Consider the following 27,453-nt stretch of genomic DNA (forward strand, 5'->3'; position numbering starts at 1 on the left):
AGAAGAGTGGGATGGTTGCTTTGAGAGTGAGAGTGAGGGGTGAGGGGGTGAGTTGGCACTGAAGTTGGAAAAAAGAATGGTTGATGGAAAGCGAGCATCCATGGCAAACTGTGGTTTTTAAAAGTTTTAGGTCAGAGATGCGATTTAACACAATTCTTGATGGATGCAATGAAGGCGAATTCAGAGCATGGAGAGAAGAAGCGCTGTAATAGTTGGATTTTTTAGGCAAGGAATGAAGGAGAGGTCGAAATGAGAGCAGTCTGTTAAAATAGCAGAAGAGTAGTGCATTGTGAAACAGTAAAGAGTACCACATGTGTGAGAGAGGAAGATGAAGCATTATAAGATCGTTTTTGTTGTTAATATTAATGTATGAGAGAGTTCAACAGATTAGGTCATGCAAGTGTAAAAAAAAAAGAAATCGAGGAAGACGAGGAGGAAGTTAAGAGGAAGAAGAAGTAGCAGAATCGGGAGAAGGTGAGCGTGTTGTTGTTGTTGTTGGGTATTTTTTTTTTTTTTTTTTTTTTTTGAGATAAGAAAGAGATTAGTTGGGAGAATGGGGGATGTTTGGAAAATGGGGAGGATGAAAATTGAAGGTAATGGGGAGGATAGAAATTGAAGGTAATGGGGAGAAAAAACAAACAAACAAACAAACAAACAAAAAAACGATCGAACACCGAGTGGAACCGGTAGGCCTCAAGCCTAGGACTAGGCCTCAAACACCAGGTAAGAACGTCGACATAAATACTCACAAAATAGCACGATTTTTGAAACAAAACTGAACTAGGAACACACATTAACATGTAGGTGAGAAAATTAAACAGTTAAAACGGGACAAATAACAACCGGAACTTAACTTTGAGAACGTCAGCAGGGAGCCCCGAAGGAGACCTCTTGCCGCTCAAAACCGGAACCGGAAGTCAATAGGCTTTCAGGGTTGGAACGAATGATTGACGTTGGGTTTACGTATGAGAGTGTGAGGGAAGGTTCACTGGATCCATGTCACTAACCTGTACCTTGCAGAGAGACAGGGCTCACGGACATTTGGAATAGGTAAATTGGAATGGTTCAACAGGTAACGTTGGGTATGGTGGTATCCACTGGGGAATGCAGTCTTTAGAAGGGGGATGTATAAATGTTGAAGGGATTTTGGGTTCAGGATTTGTCAGAGAGTCGATTTTTGTGTTTTCTGACATTTTCTCCCTGTCCCAGGAGTTAAGAGCGAGGAACTAAGAGTTTTGCAAATATTTGAATTGTTGTGTTTGAGGGGTGTAGAACGTTAAGGAGAATAGGTAAGTTAGCTACGACTCGCTTCCCATGCCCCACCTAATTAATTTCATCAGCTAATTCGGTGCGAGTCGGTAAGTGGTAAGGCTGGATTGGTAGCGCCTGCATTGAACCTTGCAGGAGCTATGGTTCCGGGGGTGGGGGAGCTGTGTTATGGTTGTGGGGGTAGATGGAGGAATTTCATAGCAAAGTTAGGATTGTATAGAGTTGCTTGGTCTGTGGACGTGTAGGAGACATCTCGATGTAAATTCGGTAGGGAAACTGTGAGCTTAAGTGTTATGTATCACCACACAGGGGGTGGTGTTGTGTTAATCAGATAGGTATTAAGGCCAATTGCCCCCATGACCTTTTCCAACGTTTTTGCATTACAAGCCAGCAATAAAATTATCTTCTTACAACAACAACAATAACAACAATGCCGCACGTCCAAGCAAGCGAGAAGCCCCGCCTTCCTGGCTTCGTACCAGCAAGTCACGCCGCCGAGGCTTATGATTGGTGAGTGTGACTCACGAGGGAAAGTGAGGGTTGAAGAGCGGACAGTTGTGAGAGGACAGAGTTGGTGGAGGAATGTGGCTGAGAGAGACGATCTCGATTTTGCTTTCCTCTCGGCACGACGAAATGGCTGCGCGATTCTTGTGTTCGTGCTGGTGAATTTACAATGCGCTCGGCAAGGTGCTGGCCATTCTTGTTCGGCTGAGTCGCGAAGTTGTACGACTATGAGAAAGAGAGGAAGAGGAGTGCACCTCTCAGCGAATTCGTCATTATCCCGTTGTGTGTTCAAAGAGGAAGGTGGGTGATCGTTGTGAGCAGACCTCGTTTAAGAGAGGAACATTCAGCATATTCGTTCATGAGAAGAAGCCGCACGGTGGTCGATGAGCCCTGGCGTTGAATACCGCCTCACAAATTACCTCACGTATGTGACCGCAGAGAGCAGCTTGGCGCCATTTTGGGCTCATCTTCCTGCGCAGGAAGAAGCAGCTCGATCCGAAAGTTCAAAAAAGACCATCGCTGAACACAGCTAAGTGCCAGAATAAAGGCAGCACTTTGCTTCTTTTCTTTTCCCCTTGTCTGTATTGAAGTCCGTGAGTAGAGGCACCTCGACTTTAGGCTTTAATTTACCTCTCGTTTTATGATCACATTTTGAATTATTACCTCTGCCACCGAAGGTGAAGGAGGTTCTGTTTTCACGCCTTTCTGTCTGTCTGTCTGTTTGTTTGTTTGTGTACAGGATGTCTCAAAAAGTTGTGGACGGATCTGAATGAAATTTTGTGGACAGGTTCGGTGTGGAACGAGGACGAACTGATGAGATTTTGGTGAAGATCCGGATCCGGTTCCAACGATGAGAAATATTCCAGTGATTCTTCAACATTGAAAGATAGGGCCAAAAATGATATATGGCATGATATATCAAAAAGTTGCGGACGGATTCGGACAAAACTTGGTGGACGGGTTGGTGTATAGCAAGGACGAATTGATTCGATTTTGGTGAAGATCCGAATCCGGATCTGGATACGAGAATTATTTAATTTTTAAAGTGATTCTTCACCATTGAATGATAAGGCCAAAAATGATACAGTCCTGTATCACATGATATTAATTTCCCCTCACCGAAGGATTCGGAGAGAGTGTTGCGTTTGGGTGTGTTTGTTCGTTTGTTTCTTTGTTCGTCTGTTTGTCCGCACAGAACTTTTGTGTTTTTCTCTGCAACCGCTTGTCGGATTGAGACGAATTTTCACCATTGGTGCGATTACTCATGTCGAATGTTTCAATGATAATTATGACATCATAGTTCACGTGGTGTGGCAGTCATATTGGAAAAACGGCAAAAATTTGGATCTCTATCTCTGAAACCGCATCAAGGAAAAAAAATGAAACTTGGCACAAAGCAAGTACTCCTCATGGGGAATTGGTGTTTTTTAATGACGTCATAGGTGCCCTCATTATGACGTCATTCTTGCATATGGAGAACGCCACATCCAATCAGTATGAAAATATTTTGAGGGTCATCTCGGGATAAATTGGTCCAAAGAAAAACATTTCGTGACATCATCGGTCACGTGATTCGGCAGCCATATTGTTAAAAAAAAAATCTTCTTTGAAGTGGCTGAACAGGCCGAGACGAAACTTTACACGTATGACCGCCTTTCCATGAAGAACAAAAGGTTCACACACATGATGTCATTGGTCACATGGTTTGGCAGTCATGTTGGATTTACCTTAAAACCGAAAAAACCCTCTCCAGAACGGCTGGACAAATCGAGGAGAAACTTCACACAAGTGTTCCCCAAGCCATGTGTGTTCAAGAGGCACATTGCAAGCATTCCTCATGGGGAATGAGTGTGGTATTTTTATGACGTCATAGTTGCTTGCCTTCGTTATGACATCATAATTGCATTTGTAGAATGCTACATCCGATCAGTATAAAAATTTTTGAGGGTCATCTCGGGATAAAAAGGTCTACATTTCTTTTTGATGATGTCATCGGTCACATGATTCAGCATCCATATTGTTGTTTTTTGTAAACCTTCAAAAATCTCTGAAATGGCTGAAAAGATCGAGGTGAAACTTCACACATATGACTGCCGATCCATGAGGAACAAAAGAGTCACACGTATAATGTAATAGGTCACATGGTTTGGCAGCCATTTTGGATTTACCTGAAAACCCATAAAAATACTCCACTCAAAAGAAGTTCTGGCGAGGGTTTGCAATCTCTGATTGCTCTTTTTCTTGTTCACAAATGTATTGCGCCTGATATGTTCTCGTGGATCAGGAATTACGTGGCGGAGGGTATGCGCTCTTCCGAGTGCCCTTCTCGTTACCTTTGTAAATATTTGATATTGTTACGAATTCACGCCCCGCCGGCGTGCGAACGACCGCGTTTAACCAATAGCGGCTACTTCGCCCACCGAACGTGCAATTCAGTCGTGACCCTCTCAGAACAATGCCGGGAGCTACTCACGGGTGGGGGTATAACCTCACCACAACTCAGTCCGCATTCTACCGGCGCGAAATAGGGTCCGATCACCGAATGGTCGATTTACCTAAGTACCCGCGCGGGTAGCATACCGAGGAGTTGTACCAAGCCGCAGGTCGACTCCGGACACGAACCGCTTAAGCGGCTCGTTCCGTACTGCAGGGATAACCGAGTGGAGTTATCGTCGACCTCGACGGTTCAGATTATTTATCGGGAACTTACACCCACAATCAGTCCCTTACGTGATGCAAGATGGAAATTCAAACAAAGGAATGGAAGCAGCGAAACGGGGAACAATTGGACAAGCACATTTATTCGCGCCACACGGCAGCACGTATTTGCAATAGGCAACAGTTATACAAAACAATACACGTATGCAGTCAAGCAAGAAAACACAAGCAAGGAACGATGCAGGGGGGGGGGGGGAAATGGCAGGCGCTCCGTCCCACCAGCGGGGTCTCGAGACCGCACCGACTGACCCTCTGATACCGACAATCCTCTGACTCGACAGTCGGGAAAAACAACCGGGACCACCGACCAGGCAAGACCAAGACAAAAACCAGACCCAATTAGACGACCAGCTCTCCAGCCGCCTTGCGCTCGCCTTTTTGTAAGGCGGCGCCCCGCCCTTCACTCCGCCCCGTTCCTTGCTCCACCCCCCTTCGCAGCGTTTCCAGAAAAGTCTCGAAGGGGGGCGTTCCTCCTCCCCGGCCGCGTCACACCGCGCATCTCTCAATCGGGAGCGAGATGCGCCACCCCTCCCCCTTCTCACCAAGCACGACGACGATCCGGCTCAAGATTCAGGCGGGAGTTGTCTTTCCGCACCCTTCCTGCTGCCACCCCGCTCCTTTCACCCGTCCCGCGGAGATGGTGACTGCGCGGTGCGCGTTGAATGGCGAGTGGCGAAGATGGTGGTGGTGTAGTTGTTGAAGGTGGCGTCGTGGTGTGAATGCCGTCGTTGTTGAGATGTTGGTTGTGGCGATGTTCGTTGTTGTGTTGTTGCACCAAAATAACTACAGCAAAAGAAAAACGGCTAATTGAAGAATCGCAGCCCGAATGGATCACATATATTCCCTCTATACAATGGGTTTGGGCTAACGACACATGAACTTCGCGTCATAACTGATCTAAGGACCCTTATGGTTTATTGCGAATTTCCACAGCTGTAACAATATATTTTCATAAAACTCCCGTGTTTATTTTAAGTTGCTTGTGTTGTCTATCTGTCATGGGTTCGAGTATCAACCCCTGGTGATGTGCATCAATCTGCTCCGTGTTTGCCGCCCATTCCCCTCCCCCGCTCGCCATCATCTCCGAGGATCACGTGTTCGCCTTGAAGAAAAACCTCTTGGTGACAATTGGGTCGGGGGAATTAACCTAACTGCCGTGTCCGAATAAAATTGAACACCTCCCGGAGACGCCCAAAATATCAAATATATCCGAATGGGACAAATTAACACTTTTTTTAGCAATAGGAACTGCTGCGAAGTTCACTTCTGGAGCTTAAATTTTGTAATTCAGTTTCGTTTAAGAGATTCTTGAGGTTATGACGTACTGAAATGAAATAAAGCCACGAACGCTGGCGTCTGTGGGTGTTTAAAAGCTTTGCAATGTATCCAGTGATCCGTAGCCATGATGATCAGGCATTCCTTAACATGAGTGAGGAAAGTGAAAAAAAAACCTGTCGTTAAGAAATCGTTGCGGCCTGTTCCAAGTCAAGGCATGGTTGAGCAGGCCAAAAAAAAAGAAATGTCAAATTAAGATCCCAACGAGGGAGCCGAGGATGCCCCTCAAGGAACAGTGAAGTGGTCGAGGATGCGCCTGATAAAGAATATAATTAAATAAGGCCCTTAATTACCTTCAAAATGGGTGTTTTAATTCACCCAAACACTCAATTTTCACTCATGCACTTCCTTAGAGTTTTGTTAGTATGCATGCGAAGTTTCATGGTTTTGGAGTTGTGAAGGACACACACACACACACACACACACACACACACACACACACACACACACACACACACACACACACACACACACACACACACACACACACACACACACACATTTTTTTTTTGTATAGATATATTCAAGGTCAAGCCATGCATCGACTTTGTAGTGCAGCAAAGCGATAACTACAAGTCACAGCTGTTGCTGGCTGAAAATCCGACCTGGTCAATCACCATTCAATCACAAGGTTCCGTAGTTTGGGGCAGACCATGAGAATTGTCTCATCACACAATGGCCTCCTCTCCCAAAAGACACCAGTGGATCTTTAATGTCCATCAGCAAATGCTGAGATGAATTTACTTTTGCTTCAGAAATTTGTACAGGGTTTCCTCTCATTTTCATAAAATCCCAAGCCATCGCAGAGAAAACATCAAATCATTAAAAAAATACAAAACTTCCAACGAGAGAATATGTACGTGTGCATGCACAGGCAAGAATGCCTCTTCCTCTATGCACCACACCCCTATTGTGCAGGTACGACAAGGCAAACAAGAAGAGCCTGTTACATTGGTGGGGAAGAAAACGGTCATGAGATTAAGGCCTGAGATGATGTACATATTCACCTTTATATTTATGATTTCTTATTGTGTATCAAGTTTGTGATTAAGGTCAGAAGTTAATGTGAAACGTTACCCACAAAGGAGACAAGAGGTTGTGCTTGTAAAGATAGTCACATCAAGGTGTTTCGTCTCATATGTTGTCCTCTGTAAAACTCAGTGGGGCCCAAGCAGAATGAGGAAAATCATGTCACGTCCTACCACCCCTACCAACGAAGGGGGTGAACTCCCAACAGCTGTCCGTCAGCATCTGGAGGGAGGGAAGGGATTTGTTGGATTCCTGATGGCAGAGATTTCTTCAAGGCCTCGAGGCGGAGACTTGTTGATTGCCCCGTGGTAATTATTGGTGAGAGGCCTCGGGGTGGAGGTTGGTATCAACCCAGGCCTGAGATAAATTAAAAATTCCAAAGGGAGGCATTATGGAATGAGCAGATCATTTATTGGATGGACTGCAAGAGACAGCGTAAAAGACAGATGTGGTTGTTGGATCCGCACTGGGTGCTCTTCGACGAGTCACCTTTACTCACTTATCATGAGGCCTACGGTGGTTGTAGACCCACCTGACACTGCTGTGTTCTTCGGCACTGCTGGTTATGTGAGTGAGTGTGTGTTCGGTGCCCAAGGAGAGAAAGTTTATGTCAACTCAATGATTGCAACTCTATTTTTATAAATGGCATGGGAAATAGCCGCAATCGGTTAACAGGCCTCAGAAACCATTCGCTGTGGAGACTTGTACAGAAAGGTTTCAATTTGGCCATCTTTGGAGCGTCGGCTCTGGCAAGCGGCAGTGGCTGTCTGTTGTGGTTGCATCCCGTCCGGAGGCGACTCTTCACTCAACCATACCAACAGGAATGTCCCTCACGATACGGTCGAAAAGCTTACAAAGTAAGAGTAACGTAAATCGATCAATGAGCAAAAAGTCATGAAGCAAATGAAAATGTGACTCATCTGATTATAGTTAACCTCCGAAAGCAAATATAACACAAGACCTTTCAGGACGTACCCCACAAACTGCGGCCTGCATCATGGCATCAAATCCACCTTCAGGAGAGTCCAGGTTTCCTGAAATGATCATGTTTCCCACCTAAGGGTTACAGTTCACACAAGAGTGAAGGGGCTGAGTTTGGCTGCAATGTTTCACAATATCAAAAAAAAAAAAAAGAATCAACACCTGTGCTTTCTTATCTTCACACTGACAACAAATCATTCAGTTCAGTAGTCACGATAACTGAGACCCTGAACAGTGTAAGTATAAAATTTCAGATGATTCTGGAATCGATGAACAAACTCCTGCCGATGAGGAAGATCCTCTCGGAGATTTTTTATGGTATTTCGACCTGGAGGATGAGTGTTAGCTCACAAACAATGAGATAACACCGAACAAGCTTGGCGAGAAAGGACAATGAATGTGAAGGCTTGTGGAGGTATAGTTAGAGAGTAGCATGCTCGATTCCTCTTACCTCGTTTGTGAACCTTTTGGAATCATCCGTTAAGTTCAGCACATGTCGATATCCAAAGGGTTGACTGCATTGCACATTTTTCTTCGGGCACGGATGTTTCAGCTTTTGTTTGTTCGTGCTCACAAAAGGTAACACTGTCTTGTCAACAAATGCACCAAAACCTGCCAAGTGCGAATAAGAAGGATTCCTTGATGTGCTTCACACGCAGGTTATACTTCCTTTTCGGAAGCCTTTGGGTGAGTAATGTACATGTAAACCATAACACACAGGAGTGAAGGTGTGCATTGGTGTACGTACCGTGGGTTTGTAATGGAGTGTAACATGGGGATAGGGGTATTTTCAGCCTGCGTTTAATAACCCCTTCCATTTTTTTTGACAGGTTTACCTATTTGCTGTGGTGTCGTATTGGCAACTATTTACACGCAGATAATAACACTATTAATCTTGATGGATATTCACAAACTTCAATTTTATCCTGTCTTCCTTTATTATTATTTTTCCACATGATCTCAGGCTCGTAGTGGAGTGCACACGCACGCACACAGCCAGAGAGACACACGCATGCACACAGCAAGACAGACACATGCACGCACACATCCAGACAGACACACGCACGCACACGTCCAGACAGACACACGCACGCACACGTCCAGACAGACACACGCATGCACACAGCCAGACAGACACACGCATGCACACAACCAGACAGACACACGCATGCACACAGCCAGACAGACACACGCACGCACACAGCCAGACAGACACACGCATGCACACAACCAGACAGACACACGCATGCACACAGCCAGACAGATACACGCATGCACACAGCCAGACAGACACACGCATGTACACAGCCAGACAGATACATGCACGCACACAGCCAGACAGACACATGCACGCACACGGCCAGACAGATACATGCACGCACACAGCCAGACAGACAGACACACGCACGCACACAGCCAGAGAGACACACGCACGCACACAGCCAGAGAGACACACGCATGCACACAGCAAGACAGACACATGCACGCACACGTCCAGACAGACACACGCACGCACACGTCCAGACAGACACACGCACGCACACGTCCAGACAGACACACGCATGCACACAGCCAGACAGACACACGCATGCACACAACCAGACAGACACACGCATGCACACAACCAGACAGACACACGCATGCACACAGCCAGACAGACACACGCACGCACACAGCCAGACAGACACACGCATGCACACAACCAGACAGACACACGCATGCACACAGCCAGACAGACACACGCATGTACACAGCCAGACAGATACATGCACGCACACAGCCAGACAGACACATGCACGCACACGGCCAGACAGATACATGCACGCACACAGCCAGACAGACAGACACACGCACGCACACAGCCAGAGAGACACACGCACGCACACAGCCAGAGAGACACATGCACGCACACAGCCAGACAGACACACGCATGCACACAGCCAGACAGACACACGCATGCACACAACCAGACAGACACACACATGCACACAGCCAGACAGACACATGCATGCACACAGCCAGACAGACACACGCATGCACACAGCCAGACAGACACACGCATGCACACAGCCAGAGAGACACACGCATGCACACAGCCAGACAGATACATGCACGCACACACATGCAGTCAGACACACACACAGATAGACGAACACACACACACACACACACACATATAGACAGACACAGACAACCGTTAGATGATTCCAATACAGCCACTGAACTTGGGGGAAGTGCCATCATTTCCCAGGGAGTACCAGCGTCGTCCCAACAATGGCGCCGCATTTCTCACCACACTCAGGGGGGCATTTCCCGAGAGGAATTCCCTCCTCCCCATGGATGCCAACCGATGTGGATTGTCCGTCCTGTTCGCCTTTTAAATGCTGAACGTCAAGCGAAGGAAGCAGCACGTTCCATTTTTAAATCTTTGGTTTGACTCGGCCGGGGTTTGAACTGCAGAATCAGTCGTTCAAAAATATACATTTCACATTTATTCTTCATGAACGAAGACTCGTTGAGTATTTCTTACATCCCGTACTTGAGTAAACAGAACTCTGAATACATTATTATACTTCTACCAAAATATTACTGAACTATTACTGACTTCCTCTGGATAGAGTGTCTTCACAACACAAAAATATCCAAACGATTTGGAAATCAAACAAAATGTTTATCCATGTTGCTGTTTTTGTTAATTGTTGTTGTTATTGTTGTTGTTGTTGCTTTACCTTCATTTTGAAAGGGAATGATGAGACCCATTTCATCCTTCCAGGCTGTTTCCTTACATGTTCTCACACTCACTCACATTTTAAAAATCTATCACCTCAAAGTCTTACCAATCTTCACAGACTTGGTAACCTTTTGCATCGCTTCAAGGAGCTGTGTGCCGAGGTTCTTCACATTTTCAAGATCATCATGCATGGAGTATGAGAGGTCCATCAAGTAATACAGGTCAATGGGATAGCCTTCTGCACGCTGAAAGTCGATGTTGAATTTGATCTCCTTTCCTGGAGAAGGCAGAGGAGGACGAAGCAGATGGATGCTGTATCATAAATATCACCACGATACATTTGTACTTGCATTCAATTAAGAGCCACATCGATGCATATTTGAGAACATTTTAGGCCAATTAATGAAAATAACCTGAGCCCATCAACCATTGATCTTTAAGTACACATCAGGATACACAAGGGACTTTGGTGCAGAAGGAGGTCGTTCGGCCCATCATGCCCGCACTGCACCAAACCCAGTCTAATCACTCATCCACAAGCAAGCCAATATCCCCATACCCAGATATCTCTAATGCCTCCATGTACATCTATAAATCCCATTTAAACTTATCCACCCTCTCCACTGCCACGACCTTTCTGGGGAGACTATTCCATGCATATTAACCACTCTCTGACTGAAAGATCCCTACCTTAAATCTGTCTGAACTCTCATCTTCTTCACTCTCAAGCTATGGCCCATGGTCTTAATACTGTACACTCTTCTGAAAAACTCCACTACACCTATCTTGTCCACACCCTTCATTATCTTCAACATCTCAATCAGAGCCCCTCACAATCACCTCCTTTCCGATGTATAAAGTTCTGTCTCCTTCAAACATTCCTCATAGCTTCATCAAGCTAGTCTTGGAATCAATCTCACAGTAAATGATATTTCCTGATTACATTGTTAATGACCCACAAGTATACATCTTTAGAAGGTAAAGATAGCATCAACACTCATGTTGATATAAAAAACATTTTTTTAAAGAACACATTGTCGTTGATCTGATGACTATGATCCATAAAAAGTTAACCATCATTCAAGCCATTTGATAAATTTATGATCCATAATTAAGTAAACTAACATTCAAGCCATTTGATAAATTGATGATCCGTACACAAGTCAACTAACATTCAAGCCATTTGATAAATTTATGATCCAAAAATAAGTAAACTCACATTCAAGCCATTTGATAAATTTATGATCCGTACACAAGTAAACTAACATTCAAGCCATTTGATAAATTTACGATCCATAAATAGGTAAACTCACATTCAAGCCATTTGATAAATTTATGATCCGTACACAAGTAAACTAACATTCAAGCCATTTGATAAATTTATGATCCGTACACAAGTAAACTAACATTCAAGCCATTTGATAAATTTACGATCCATAAATAAGTAAACTCACATTCAAGCCATTTGATAAATTTATGATCCGTACACAAGTAAACTAACATTCAAGCCATTTGATAAATTTACGATCAATAAATAAGAAAACTAACAATCAAGCCATTTGATAAATTTATGATCCGTACACAAATAAACTAACATTCAAGCCATTTGATAAATTTATGATCCATAAATAAGTAAACTAACATTCAAGCCATTTGATAAATTTACGATCAATAAATAAGAAAACTAACAATCAAGCCATTTGATAAATTTATGATCCGTACACAAATAAACTAACATTCAAGCCATTTGATAAATTTATGATCAACAAATAAGGAAACTTACATTCAAGCCATTTGATAAATTTATGATCCATACACAAGTAAACTAACATTCAAGCCATTTGATAAATTTACGATCAATAAATAAGAAAACTAACAATCAAGCCATTTGATAAATTTATGATCCGTACACAAATAAACTAACATTCAAGCCATTTGATAAATTTATGATCAATAAATAAGGAAACTTACATTCAAGCCATTTGACAAATTTACAATCCATCAATAAGTAAACTTACATTCAAGCCATTTGATAAATTTATGATCCATACACAAGTAAACTAACATTCAAGCCATTTGATAAATTTATGATCCGTACACAAGTAAACTAACATTCAAGTCATTTGATAAATTTATGATCCGTACACAAGTAAACGAACATTCAAGCCATTTGATAAATTTATGATCCATAAATAAGTAAACTCACATTCAAGTCATTTGATAAATTTATGATCCATAAATAAGTAAGCCCACATTCAAGTCATTTGATAAATTTATGATCCATAAATAAACATACATTCAAGCTACTTGATAAATTTATGATCCATAAATAAGTAAACTTACATTCAAGTCATTTCATAAATTTAGAATCCATAAATAAGTAAACTAACATTCAAGCCATTTGATAAATTTATGATCCATAAATAAGCAAACTCACATTCAAGCCATATCATAAATTTATGATCCATAAATAAGTAAAGGAACATTCAAGTCATTTGATAAATTTACGATCCATAAATAAGTAAACCCACATTCAAGTCATTTGATAAATTTATGATCCATAAATAAGTAAACATACATTCAAGCTATTTGATAAATTTATGATCCATAAATAAGTAAACTTACATTCAAGTCATTTCATAAATTTAGAATCCATAAATAAGTAAACTCACATTCAAACCATTTGATAAATTTATGATCCATAAATAATTAAACTTACATTCAAGCTATTTCATAAAATTTACGATCCATACACAAGTAAACTAACATTCAAGCCATTTGACAAATTTATGATCCATAATTAAGTAAACTAACATTCAAGCCAATTGCTAAATTTGGAAAGAATTTTTAAAGTTTACAAAGCTTTTTACAATGCATGTAATTCCACAAAACTCGATGAAACAAAAGTAAGGAAGAGAGTCATAAAGTGTACCGCAACGGCTTAAAGCTCAGGTTGGCACGAACAGTCATATTTTTGGTCCAATCCGTAAATTTCCTCAATCTGTTCAAATGGAACAATAAGTGCTCCGCTAAACCTCATTACATCGAACTTTTTAGTCAATGTCAAATGCTCATCTTTTACACCGATAGATTTTTTCTGGAATTCTTCAATCAACCACTCAGCTGCTGCATTATATGACAATATTCCCATGTCGACTGGGAAGATCATCAGTCAGCTCTCCCTAATATTGACTGGTTGAGGATCTCGTCCAAAAAAAAAAAAAATGTCAGAGTCCACTCAGATAATGGCTCCACAGCGAGATGCACACTTTCTTGTCACAGTTTTATCCAGATTCCCCCTGATGACTCCATCTTTGCTCTTTACCTCTTCGGGTTCCTTCTTAATCTCCGGTTTCATCTTCATAACATCCCATCTACAACTGTCAATTCCATCAAGCTTTTCTGAGCTGACTGTCACTCTGTCTCTCTTCTTTACGAGGTCAATCACGAAGGGATTTATGAGATCTTTTGATACCATCTGGCACATAGCCCTCTTCAGCTATATTTCAACATGATCTTCCACCCGCCTAAAAGTGGCATGATGCCCTTGATGGCAGTCTCCCACACACCTAAGTACACAGTATATACTGAAAACATACCTGGCCGAAGCTTCAACCTCACGATCTGAGGTTTAAGCTGCACAACATTCTTGCCCGTTTCCCCACCAGTGAGTGCATCATTCTTCTCCACAAAAGTCAAACCACTCGGAGAAATGATGTCCGCGTCACTGCACCCACGCTCCTTCAAGACTTTCTTTGTCCCACAGCGTACTGCTTCTCCTTCTCCATGTTTTTCAAAATTCTAACGTTTGGTTAGATACATGGGGTGAGAAATGAATCAGCTGCATGACTGAATTATTCGAAACTAGCAGAAGCCCATGGTGAAAATACCAAGGTATAAAAAAAGAAAAATAAGAAGCCATTTATTCTTGCGCTGGTTGGAAGAATAAAAAACGGGAGTATATATATTTCTGAACAGCAAAGAAAACTACATTTCTGAAATCACAAAGTGATCGCCAGGGGTGAGCCAAGGGAGGCTTACTTACCCTCAGTGATCGCCCACAACCTACCCTTGGCCATGCGATCTAATGATGGTCATTTTTTTGTTTTTTTTTTGGACCACCATGTGACCTTCACCTTCAACATTTAGGGATAGATTGTAAATCAAGAAATTGTGTCCCCATCTACATTCTATCCAAAAAAAAAAACTTATCATGAAAATCAGAGGAAAATTATTTGTTATGATCAAAAAGGTGTTTTTTGTTAATTAGGTCACAATCCCCCCCAAAAAATGTCGGTCAACCACACGAAACAAATATCAGGTGCACAACATCCGTGCAGGTACACGATGATGCAAGAATATTTTGGAAAGCCAAGAAGTCTTTGAGATTCCACGTTGGCAAAATTGAGCGACCACAAAAAACGTGTTTGTTGTTTTTTTTCAGACCTTCATTCGACTGTAACTGCGGGTGTTTTTTCAAACCGCAATTTGACCTTGACCTTTAACTCACAGGGGTATGATGTAAATGAAGCTTAAATGCACCTTGCTCGAGGCTATCGATTATCGTGCAATTTTGACCCAATCAGACAAACCTTAGTTGTGGTGAAACGTTAAAGTGGCTATAATTGGGTCATGACCTTAAAAATCATGTCAAGGTCAAAAAATGTCAACCCCGCATTCGTTGTATTCCCATCAATGATGCAAAATTTCATTCCAAAGATCATCGGACCTTGGCAGAAAAACCAAAATGGTGGTTTAGTATTCTTAGTGGTGTAAGACCTTTATGTTCAACCTGAAGGGTCACGTACATGACCCACGGTCACACATTTTAAAATGAGGGCTTTCAGAACAGTAATGCCTTCCTCCTCCACTCTCTTCTCTCGTCCCAACGGGATTCGGGACGGATGGATGTTGAGATGAGAGGTGAATATGATGAAGTGCATTAGCTGAAATTTATTTGGAGTGAGTTAAGAAACATGGTGTGAAGTGGGTGAGCACATGTGTGGTGATGAAGAGGAAGTACGCCAACTTGTGGAAATGGATCCCCATTATATATATATATATATATAAATATATATATAAATATATATATATAAATCTATCTATATATATATATAAATCTATCTATATATATATATATATATAAATCTATCTATATATATATATATATATATATATATAAATCTATCTATATATATATATATATATATATATATATATCTATCTGTATATATATATATATATATATATATATATATATATATATATATATATATATATATATATATATATATATATATATATATATATATATATATATATATCTATATATATCTATATATATATATATATATATATATATATATATATATATATATATATATATATATATATATATATATATATATATATATATATATATATTGTTGTGGTTACCAAATTCGCAAACCACCATTCAGGTCCCTTAGGTGAGATATCTCGGTAAGTATATGTGTAGTTAGGCCCAAACCCGTTGTCTAGAGGGAATAAATGTTATTCATGCGTGCTGCGACTCTTCAGGATAGCCGTTTTCTTTTACTATCTTTATTTTGGACCAACCGCCATTGTTACCACCACCAACCACAACATCAACCACCCACCGCGGCGCCGCTTCACGTCACACCTCGCAACCGTCGCATCGCCACCGTTCTTGCGCCGCTTGTGGGTACCGGTGTTGGACTCGTGCAGGGCGCGCGCCGAACAGCGTGTACAAAACCACGGATTTTCCGCTCCAAAAACGGATCAAAAACGACACACGCCCACTTTTGTTCCGTCCAATCGGTGAGCGAGGGGCGATTTGGCCCCGCCTCCAGGGCGTTGGAGGGCGGTCGCTATATGCAAATTCATGGATCAAAATGCATTCACGCCCACTTTTTCTCGGGCCAATGGGGAGCGAGGTGAAAGGTCGAAGGCAGGGGGTCAAAGGCGAAGCTACGGGGCTTATATAAGCGGCTGCGTTCGTCAGAAAAGGGTTGGTTGGTCGTCGTGTGCGTTGGAGTCGGAGCGAAGAGGACGGAGCTGTGGAGAGGCGGCGAAGGCAGACGAGGGGGTGCTCGCGTCGGTGCCGGGAGCTGCACACCAGGGAGGCCGACGGCGCGACCTGGTCGAGGTGGAGACGCTCGTCGCGGGACTCGAGACAGAGTAAAAATCCTCCTTTCCCCGAGCATCAGCAACCCCCTCCTGTTTCCCCCCGCGCTGAGATAGTGCGACCAAGGGGGCCCCCTTCCCACCCCCTACCAGACACTGTCCGCGAGGCCCGCGGAGTTGAGGCACCATCGCCGCTCCGCGTCTCATCACCAGACGGGTAGGCCCGACCCGGTCTCGGCCTCAGGCCCGCCTCATCCTTGAGGGTGTTCTTTTTCTTGGTTTTGGGTATGTGTTGTCGGCGCCGTCTGTGAAGTAGAATTGTATAAGTGTTGCCGTGTGCTCGGTAGTCGGATAGCTCTGCATTGTGTCTTCGCTTTCACATTTGCTTTTTGTGTAAAATTGCATTGTGTTTCTTCTTCTTTTTCTATGTGCTTTTGGTGGAATTGTATATGTGTGCTTTCCGTTCATCGCGAATAAATGTGCTTTATGTTGAACTGTTTCCCGCTTCGCTTCGTCATTTCTCTCATTGAATCCTCATCTTGCTTCACGTAAAGGGTTGGTAGTGGGCTGAATACGCCCGATAATTAATCGAACCGTCGAGGCCGACGATAACACCGCTCGGTTATCCCGATAGTACGGAACGGGTCGCTTAAGTGGCCCGTGTCCGAAGTCGACCTGCGGCGAGGTGCGATCGCCCGGTCTACCCTCCGTGTGGGTACTTAGGTAGGTCGAATTTGGCGAGCAACCCTATCCCACGCGGGGGCCGATTGGCTCGATCGCGGTGAGACCGAAAGGTCCACCCGTGACTGGTTCCCGGCGTTAGTCCGAGAGGGTCACGACTGGATTGTCCGTCCGGTGGGCGACGTGCCGCGATTCGAGTTACGTGGCCGTCAGCACGCCGGCGGGCGCGAATCCGTAACAATATATATATATATATATATATATATATATATATATATATATATATATATATATATATATATATATATATATCGATGGGATTCAGCTGTTTAGGAACATGGATGCCGTTTTGGTGTTCGTATTGAGAGAAGCAAGGAAGTAATTTTAATGGGAGCAAAAGTGGATTTAAGGGCTGGGAGTGTGGTCCGGAAGTGAGACAGAACTCAAGGAGGATGGGCACCTGGGCGCTGGGAGCACACTGGTCCAGCGCAGGCCATGGATGCCATGAGGAGAAAGCCAAATACATTGAGGTAGGTCCGGAGAGGACCCGAGGTGGTACGTGCCCGAGAGAGCCACTTATAGGGGGAGCCAGTGAGGGCCTTCCAGAATTCGGATGGAGTAAGGCTGCTTGTATGGTGGCTCCAGCGACTCGGGGTGTCGCATTAGAGGGCAGACAGGGGTCCTGTGGAGGGGGGCAACACTGCTCAGCCAATAATTTGTGCATGAGCACAGAGTGAAAATTTAATGACCAGGCCCAAAACTCAGTGTAGAGCGAGCACGCGGTGCGACAGGTAAATTGGTTATGTCGAACCATGACACTAATCTTAGGGTGGAGGGGGGGGGAGGTGGGATTAATGATAAAAATGAAAATATACTTCAACAATGATATGATGGAGATGCCTCTCCTTCACACCATTTCGATTTCTAAGGTCGCTGGAGAAGAGTAGGATAATTAGATTTTGTGAGGACCCCTTGAGTTCCAAATTGTTAGTTTTCGGGAAAACACGTCCCCATCGATCCACTCTGCCAGCAAGCCAGGGAAGGCCATGCCACCTCAACCTTTTGGTCACAGCAGGTGCCTTGGTTTCCTCCTGGGAGATCATCTAGTTTGATGGTATTAGGGGCGTGCAAGCAATAGCCAGTGGTGTAAGGCAAAATTTTGAGGTCTTGGAGCCCCGCAAGAATGGTGGCCATGAAGTCATCGGCAGATCTACCGTCGCATGAAGTTATTTTTTTTGTTATATACAATGTCAAGGCTTGTATAAGAGCGAATACACAAAACATATAACAAGGAGAACAGGAGACATGAGGGACAGGAGAGGGAAGCAGAAAACAGTGGGGAATAGACATATTAGGAGATCTGTGGAAGGGAGAGGGATGGGGCGGGGAACACGGGGTAAACAACATAGAAATTACAGGGACTTTCAGGAAGGAAAGCAGGGAATTTGAAAGATGTGGGTTTAGGTGGATTAACGGGGGTAGAAAAGATTGAGGAATTGGATGGGGGATGATAAGAGATGGTGGTGAACAGGACACTCACCATTTGAGTCCCCAAAATAAGTGATAAATGAAAAACACATTTTACCATGATCAACTAATTATTAACACTTACACCCACTGAATCTCACAATTCAGAATCTCCCCTTTAATAAAATGTCACATCAGGTCGTCTCCACTCTCTAACCACAGCTGGGTTTTTTTTGATAAAACGATCTATTTTAAGAAATATAGAGAAGTATTTAAAAAAAAAATTTATATTTAGTACCACGTCGTCGTAAGGGCTGACAGGAGGGCCTGGAGGTACGCACACTCATCTATATGCTTTACCACCTAGGTTTGAATTCCGACCCAGCTATAAACTGTCAACCTGGTGTTTCATAGGCATGGGGATTCATCGATGTGTGCGCCGTCTATCATATGGACGTGAAACAGTGTGTCCCATCTGTCGGTATTCGTTCTTCACTCGCCTTTCACATTCGTTAGTGCTTTCTTGGAATTGACGAAAGAAAAATAGAGCTTTGGGACCAGAAAAACATGAGAGTATTGAAGGAGATGGCAGAACAGATAGGCATGATGTTAACATCTATAATGTCATCCTTGTCTGCTCTGCCAACCCAAATCTGTCAATGATGTATTATAGGCCGACCTTTGCTCAAACAACGTGACAAGCATTCGTCACAAGAACAACCACATCACTGATCCACACACATATAAACTGGTTGGCGGCATCCAAAGGTTTTCATGCCTTCATGTCTTTCAGGGTGTAAATACTTTCATACTCGTAAATATAACATATTTCACTAAATGTGGATATGGGATGGTTGTTAAGTTTGTCTCGCTTCTGCACCTTGCTGTATTCGGCAATTCTTTGGGGTCTGTGATGCCTATAACTTGTATTGTTATAATGTCGCTCCCGAGACAAAGTGTCAAACGTATTGACATACCCGAGCTTCGGAACAACCTTTGAGTGATTATTATTCGCCATGAAAGACGTAGAGCACAATAACTCACCCGATCATGAATGTGGGTGGTGTTTTGTGTTTTTTTTCAAACTGTTGTGGAGCTTTGCTCCGGTGTGCGACAGCAGCTCGACACCCCTGGCGATAGCTTATAATATAGAGGGTTCAAGAGGGACGGGAGCAAGGAATATAATCAGAGCAATGTGAGGAGCAGGTAGGGTAGGATAGGATAGGATTAGGGCTGAAGCCAGCCGTCCAAACTGCTGCCACAAGTATGCTCCAACCCACCGACGACAGCTGCCAAAGACCTACTTGTTGCTGTCACTGACCTTGTCCCTGCCAGCCAGGCTTATTCACCCACCAGCCCACCTGCTGCAGGATGACCTGCCAGCCAGCCTGTGCTACTTCTCACAGGGCCATGTGTTTGACCCAAAGGAAAACTCACCTTTTGTCAAAAGGCCACATGGGCCATTGGTTAGGCCAACTGCTGTGTGCTGCTAGGACCATGAGGCCACCAAATGAACTTTATTGTGTCGGTACCAGGGGCCCAGTGGACCAACTGTGGGTATGGAGGTGCACCTGGGAAGGGATGACGTTTATGAACTCTGTTGAGAAGGTCCTCTCCTGGCACACTCACCCCTCCCAACCACATTCGTATGTACAGTAGTTAAAATTAATCTGGATTAGACTTGTATAAGTGTATGCATTATGAGGGTATGTGTAAGAATAGTGGATCAACAGATTAGATGAGGGATTAGATGGACTTTGTTTTTGATTGCTGGATGTGGGTATAGACTGGGATAGGAAATTGTTTGTGCAGTAAAATGGGGTCAGACCCAATGCTTGTGCTCCACATTCTGGGTGCAGACTTTGAAGAGTCTGAAGGAGGAAGGTGGGGGTAGTGTTACACAAATGACTTCTTGGAGTGAAGATTGTGTTGCTTCGAAATAGTTATTTTTATGGTGAGGGCATGTTTAGCGTAAGAATGACATACAGGACATCAATTGTATCAGAGAATATGCGTCCATTTGTATAGAAAGTTGTCGTCTTCCCTTCTTAATGTTTGTGTCGAAAAAACGCTTTCACCATCAACCGCTTTTTAATGCTGTCTCCTTTGTAATTTCTCCAAATGTCCTTTAAAAGAAGTTTGGGCTTATGACAAGAAGCAGGCATGAGCTGTGGCAGGAAATCTCCCTCCCTCCCCCCCCCCCCCACAATGCAAGGAACATTGGGACAAAGTTGAGAACTTTTGGGGTGGAGGCTTAGCCTTGGAAGGCATCAATCAGCCAATGGGTGTGGAGAACTGGCCTTGTTGACATCAAGAGGCAGGGCGAATGCTCCATCTACAACAAACATTCCCACAAGTCAGAGACAGAGACAGAGACAGTGAGAGAGAGAAAGAGAGAGAGAGAGACAGACAGACAGACAGACAGAGAGAGAGACAGAAAGACAGAGAGAAACAGAGAGAGAGAGAGAGGGGGAGAGACAGAGAGACCCCAGTGAGACATGGTCAGAGCAGGAGTCGGACGGGGCCAGAAAGAGATGCTGATCTACTGCCGCAGAGACGCCCATTCAATTCCTGCCATTTAAACATGCTGCAGCTCATGTGTTGAGGCTGACATGGCTGACTGTGTGCATGCGTGTGTCACATCTGGGTCATGAGTGGCATTCCATTGTCTTGCAGATTTCACCTTGGTCTTTCTCCTAAAGAATGAATGAGGCCTGAATGCGGAAATCAACCTTCCTGATTGTACACAACCCCGAAGGGGCATAGTTATTATATAATAATCCATATTTGTTGCATTATCAGACTGTTTCTCTGTTTTGGTTCCCGCCGCATTGTAAACACACATTTGGAAATGGCTGGGTCTCTGGTGAGTTATTTGAACTGCCATTGATCGCTGTTATTATGGTGGACGGAGGTGATGTTTTCACACCTGTACGTTTGTTATTTGCAAAATCGAAGATTTTTCAAGTATATTGGTGAGTCAATTTTGTTATTCTGTCTGTTTGTCTGTTTGTATGTCACCGACAGGGCACAATTTTCAACTGATCTTCACGAAACTTCACCACATGGAAGAGATTGCCATAAGAAAGAAGCCTATTGTTTTTGTGGTCAAAAGGTCAACATAGGCAAAACATCAACAACGTAGCTGAGATTTCTAAAATTATCATTTTTCATCCGATTGACTTGAAATTTGAAGAGGATTTATATTTCAAGTCACTGGATTTCAACGAGGCAATTTTTTTTTTTAGGTCGACGTAGACTAAAAAGGTCAAAGGTCAACAACTAAGGTGAGCTTTCTAAAATCCTCAATTTTAATACGATTGATTGAAATTTGAAGAGGGTATTTCTTTCAGGTCACTAAATTCAACTCAGCAATTATTTTTGAGATCAACATGCTGTCGGCCAAAAGGACGACATAGGCCAAATTTCTAAAATTGTCAATTTTCATCCCACTGACTTGAAATTTGAAGAGGAATTGCATATTTGGTCATTTGATTCAACCACTAATTATTTTTGAGGTCAACTTTGTTTTATGGATTTTGCAAGTATCGTGCTCTGCACGACGTCTTCTTCTTGTTTGTTTGTTTGTTTGTTTGTTTGTGTGCATGATATCTCAAAACGTTGTGGATGGACTCAGCCAAAACTTGGTGGACAGGTTGGGTGTGTGATGAGGATGAATTGATAAGATATTGGTGAGGATGCAGATCCGGACCCGACTACGAGAATTATTCAAGTGATTCTTCACCATTGAGGGATAGGGCTCAAAAACGATATATAGCATGATGTATCAAAAATGTATTGGGCTAGCTATGTTCTCATGGATCAGGCATTACGAGGTGGAGGTATGCACTCTGCCCAGTGCCCTTCTCATTTCCAGTTGTTACTGGAGTTCATCAGGGGTGTGTACTGGCCCCCACATTTTCAGCACTTGTCTGGACTGGATTCTGGGGAGGATGTCAGATAAATCAAGCTGCTGTGCATCGTTTGGGAATGTCGAGATCTCGGACCTTGATTTTGCAGATGATTCAGTCATCTTTGCGGAGATGATGAATATCTTGATGGGGGCCCTATCTTGTCTGTAACTGTTTGTGGTGAGGTTGTTAAGGTCATAGGGAGATTCACTTACCTTGGCAGTGATGCTCATGTCTCCGCATATTATGTGCGAGAGGTCAATAGAAGGCGGGGTCAGGCCTGGGGAGTCATAGATTCACTCTCTCTTTCGGATGCAGATTCGGAGGATGCAGATCCGGACGCGACTACGAGAATTATTCAAGTGATTCTTCACCATTGAGAGAGGGCCGAAAACGATATATAGCAGGATATCTCAAAAACTTATGGATGTATTCGGACAAAACTTGGTGGACAAGTTGGGTGTGTGACACGGATGAATTGATTTGATTTTGGTGAAGATCCGAATCCGCATCCGAGCGGAGGAGCGTGCACTACCAAGTGCACTTCCAGTTTACATAATCACTCAAGCCATCCAAGGTGGAGCTTCGCTCAACAACAGTTTAAATTTTTTTTTAATAATAACACATTCATTCATTCATGATTTCACGGCAAATATTTGAGATCAAAGGTTGGTCCGAAGCTTGGGTGTGCATGTTAAGTAGATGGAGACCTTGGGTATGTCACTACGTTGGACACTGCCTCGGGAGCAATATTATAACAATACAGGTCATCGGCACACACAGACCCCGATGAATTTCTGGCCTTGCACCCTCTACTCTTTCCGAGCTTTGTCCCCCCCCAGGTTTCTGCAGGGCTCACATAATCCACCATCAACCCTTTCTGTGAAACTACTTCAATGCAGGCTCACTGCTCACCTCCACTCATTCGTTCCTCTTTTGCTCCAACTGCATTCGGAACCATTTGTCTGTGCATGTACCCTTTTCTTCCGATATGTATCACATTAATTTAATTTGCTGCAGCTCGAGTTGCGGTTGTTTAATTTTTATCAAAGTAAACATCTCTCTGGCTGTTATTACAGAACCACCTCAGCGCCGTCGTGTCTGGCATTTCACTCAGGCTGACTGGCAGGGTCTTCAAGCAGTCATCAAACTTCTCTACTGGTCTCCCATCGCTACTTTCTACAACATTAACTCGTCCTGGGAATTCTTTCAAAGAAACTTCCTCTCCCTCATGTCAGGTATGGGAGCATGCACCAGAACAGCGCATCGCTGTGTCCACTTTCAGCCGGTACTCCAGGGGCCTCCGTCTGGCCATCCCCCAAGCAGATGCATGGCCCATCCCCATCTCCTTGAGATGGTCAACCTGCTGCAACCAGGAGACACGTGGTCGGCCCATTGGCCTCCTCCACTCACGAGACTCTCTCGCTGAGAGAATCTGGTGAGCAGGATCAGCGTCAGGAAAACGAGCCACATGTCCATACAGCCGCAGCTGACGCTCACGGACTATGCGGGTAATAAATCTCATTTGAGTCTCTCTCAGCAACCGCTCGTTGGACACAAAATCCGACGAGTGATAGCCAAGGATTCTCCGAAGAAACCTGGAACCAAAGGAATTAAGTCTCCATCTCAGATCCCTGGTCAGAGTCCAAGTCTCGCATCCATAGAGCAAGACTGGAAGCACCAAGGACCTGAAGACTTGGACAATCATTCTCCCGCACAGGTACCGGCAGCGCCACACCCCATTATCCAGTGAATCCATGACTCCCCAGGCCAGACCCAGACGTCTATTGACCTCTTACTCACAACCAGCAGAGACATGAATATCACTGGCAAGGTAAGTGAATCTCTCCACGACCTCAACATCCTCACCACAAACAGGTACAGACAGGACAGCAACATTCAAGATGTCACTGAAAGCCTGGATCTTAGTTTTGACCCAGGAAACCCATAATCCCAGCGGCTCAGACTCCTCATTCAGCACTTCGAGGGCCCCCAAAAGGATACCTAAAGTCTCCGCAAAGATGACTGCATCATCTGCGAAATCAAGGTCAGAGATCTTGACATTCCCAAATGATGCACCGCAGCTTCATCTCTCCAACATCCTCCATAGAATCCAGTCCATACAAGTGCTGAAAAGTGTGGGGGCCAGCACACACCCCTGAAGAACTTCAGTAACAACTGGAAATAAGTCAGAGATTGTACCACCACACTTCACAGCACTCTCAGCACCAGAGGAAAGTTCAGACATCAGATCGATCAGTTTTGGTGGCACCCCACGAAGACCAAGAATCCTCCAGAGGGCATCCCGATTCACTGAATCAAATGCTTTACAGAGATCAACATAAGCTGCAAGCAGCCCATGCTGAAACTCTCGTCTGCGTTCGGTGAGGACACGAAGAGCAACGATACGGTCAATCGTTGACCTCTTTGGTGTAAAGCCTGACTGCTCTGGACGCTGGTGCTCAAGCAGATGGTGGCGAACCCTATCAAGAATTACCCAAGCAAAGACCTTGCCCGGCACTGAGAGCAGCGTCAACCCTCGGTAGTTGTTGCAGTTTTGGCAATCACCCTTCCCTTTCCAGAGAGGGACAACAAGGCCCCTCGTCCAGTCAGTTGGGATGATGCCTGTGTTCCAGGCAGAGCACAAAACTGCATGCAACGACACGAGTGCAGCATTTCCACCAGCCTTGAGAAGTTCAGCATGGATGCCACAGATCCCTGGAGCTTTACCCCATTTCAACCGGTTCATCACAGCCCTTGTTTCCACAAGCGAAGGTGGACCACAGTTGATTGGAGGGTCAGCAATCGGGATTGTAACACCCCTGACGTCCAACTCGACAGCTGGGGGATCAGCCTGGTACAACTGCTCAAAGTAACCGGCCCAGCGGGTCTTCACTTCGGAGTCCTCTGTCAAGAGCCTACTACCCTCTGCTCTCACTGCAGTGCTCCGAGGGATGGGCTTGGATGAACACAATGCGCGAATTCCCCTGTAAGCGGGAGAAGAATCACTTGACACAGGTGATGCTCTACCCCTTCACAGATTCCTCACACACAGGCCTCCTTGTCCACCCTTAGCGCATGCACAGTTTTACACCTCAGCTCCCTGAACAGCTCAGCTCTGCCATTCAGCCTGGTGCTGTGACTCTGGTCAATGGTATCCAGTGTCCCTTGAGAGACAAAATTCTTCTTTGCCCGACGGTGAGTTCCAAGACATCCACCGGCACCATCAAGGTCGGTGGTCTTGAAGGCACTCCACAACTCTTCAGGACCCCCCAAAGCACCCAGACCCCCCAAGTGTCCACTCAGCCTGTTCGCAAACTCCTCAGCTACCCTCTAATCCTTGAGCTTGCCAACATCCAGCCAAGGCTGGGATGGTACCATTCACCAGGATTTAAGGTGCAACTTCAGAGTGGCTACAACAAGCCTGTGGTCAGTATTGAGGAACTGAGCACTCTGGTAGACCCTGCAGTTCGGGATCATCCTCCAGCGACCATCAACGAGGACATGGTCAATCTCCTTTGCCACACCGCCAGCGTTGGAATACCAAGTCCAGCGATGAACTTGTGGGCGATGAAACCATGAACCAGCCACACAAAGTCCATGACTTCTTGCAAAGTCAAGGAACTTAGTGCAATTCTGGTTCATAGTTCCTGACCCATGGGGACCAACACACGTCTCATAACCATCCCTTTCAGTTCTAGTCGATGCATTGAAATCCCCCAAGACGAGAAGTATATCTCATATGGGGCACTGATCAACCACAGACTCGAGCGTGGTGTAGAATGCATCCTTTACGGTGAGGTCACTCGCCTCAGTCGGAGCATAAACAGAGACCAGGGAAATATCACCCAAGGAGTGACGAATCCTTAGTATCATAATACACTCGTTGACCGGTGTTTCACCAATTATCAGAAGAGTCAGCTTATTGGACACAGCTACAGCAACTCCTTGAGAATGGTAACCATCAGAGTGACCAGACCAATAGTAGGTGTATCCACCTACCCTGTCTCGCCACAATCCGGTCTCCGAACCTCAGAGAGTGCTGCGATACCGATGTCCAAACGCTTGAGCTCAGATGATAACAGAGACAGGTGATGATCCTCTCTTAAGGATAGGACATTCCAGGTACCCAACCGAAGGGACTACCTCAGGTTAACCCAAGGAGTCCGCCGTCTGGTGGACGACACCTCAGCACCACTCTGACACACTCTCCCGCAATCTGACCCGGGAATGTTACCCCATGGTTTCCCTCTGATCTTCAAAGATTGTTGGTCCCAAAGGCTTTGCCCCAATCCCGTCATATGGTGAGCTGCCCTGTGAAGGGAAGCTGCACAGGAGGTACTCCCACGGAGTGGGTTTTCAGATTTCTTTGCATTTTTATGTTTTGTGGAATGAAGGGTTTTACGATGGCCGGAGTGTAAATCCTGCCACCAACCTCATAATAAGAAGTAACCCAACTACAGGAGGACGTCCGCAGACACAGTTGGACACTCGACATGGATCGCCGTTGGCTCACAAGGAGCTCCTCCGCCCTTTGACAGGTTTTGTTTTTCATCCTGCTGGGTGTCCATATCCAAACACCCACCTCACCAAAAAAACTGGTGAGGGAGACGGTTTGGTCGCCGACAACCCGACCATGGAACAAGTTTGTACAGGTTTACATGATACCTGTGGCAAGTCACAGATCTAATCTGGCCTGGC

General features: G+C 44.5%; 1 protein-coding gene across 2 annotated transcripts in view; it reads right to left on the reverse strand.

The window, feature by feature from the left end:
* Positions 1–27,453, reverse strand: part of LOC147029300 (integrin beta-1-A-like) — a 120,999-nt gene that overhangs the window by 52,287 nt on the left and 41,259 nt on the right. For both annotated transcript variants that reach the window (XM_085872255.1, XM_085872254.1), the window contains exons 5-8: positions 14,167–14,368; positions 10,674–10,844; positions 8,288–8,448; positions 7,831–7,911 (exon numbers count right to left, since the gene is read on the reverse strand). In XM_085872255.1, coding sequence (XP_085728381.1) covers positions 7,831–7,911; positions 8,288–8,448; positions 10,674–10,844; positions 14,167–14,368 — 615 coding nt within the window. The remainder of the gene's footprint in view (positions 1–7,830; positions 7,912–8,287; positions 8,449–10,673; positions 10,845–14,166; positions 14,369–27,453) is intronic.

This window comes from Eptatretus burgeri, chromosome 3 (assembly GCF_056783735.1).
Source record: "Eptatretus burgeri isolate ZD-2024b chromosome 3, Ebu_testis_v1, whole genome shotgun sequence".
Taxonomy (NCBI): Eukaryota; Metazoa; Chordata; class Myxini; order Myxiniformes; family Myxinidae; genus Eptatretus; species Eptatretus burgeri.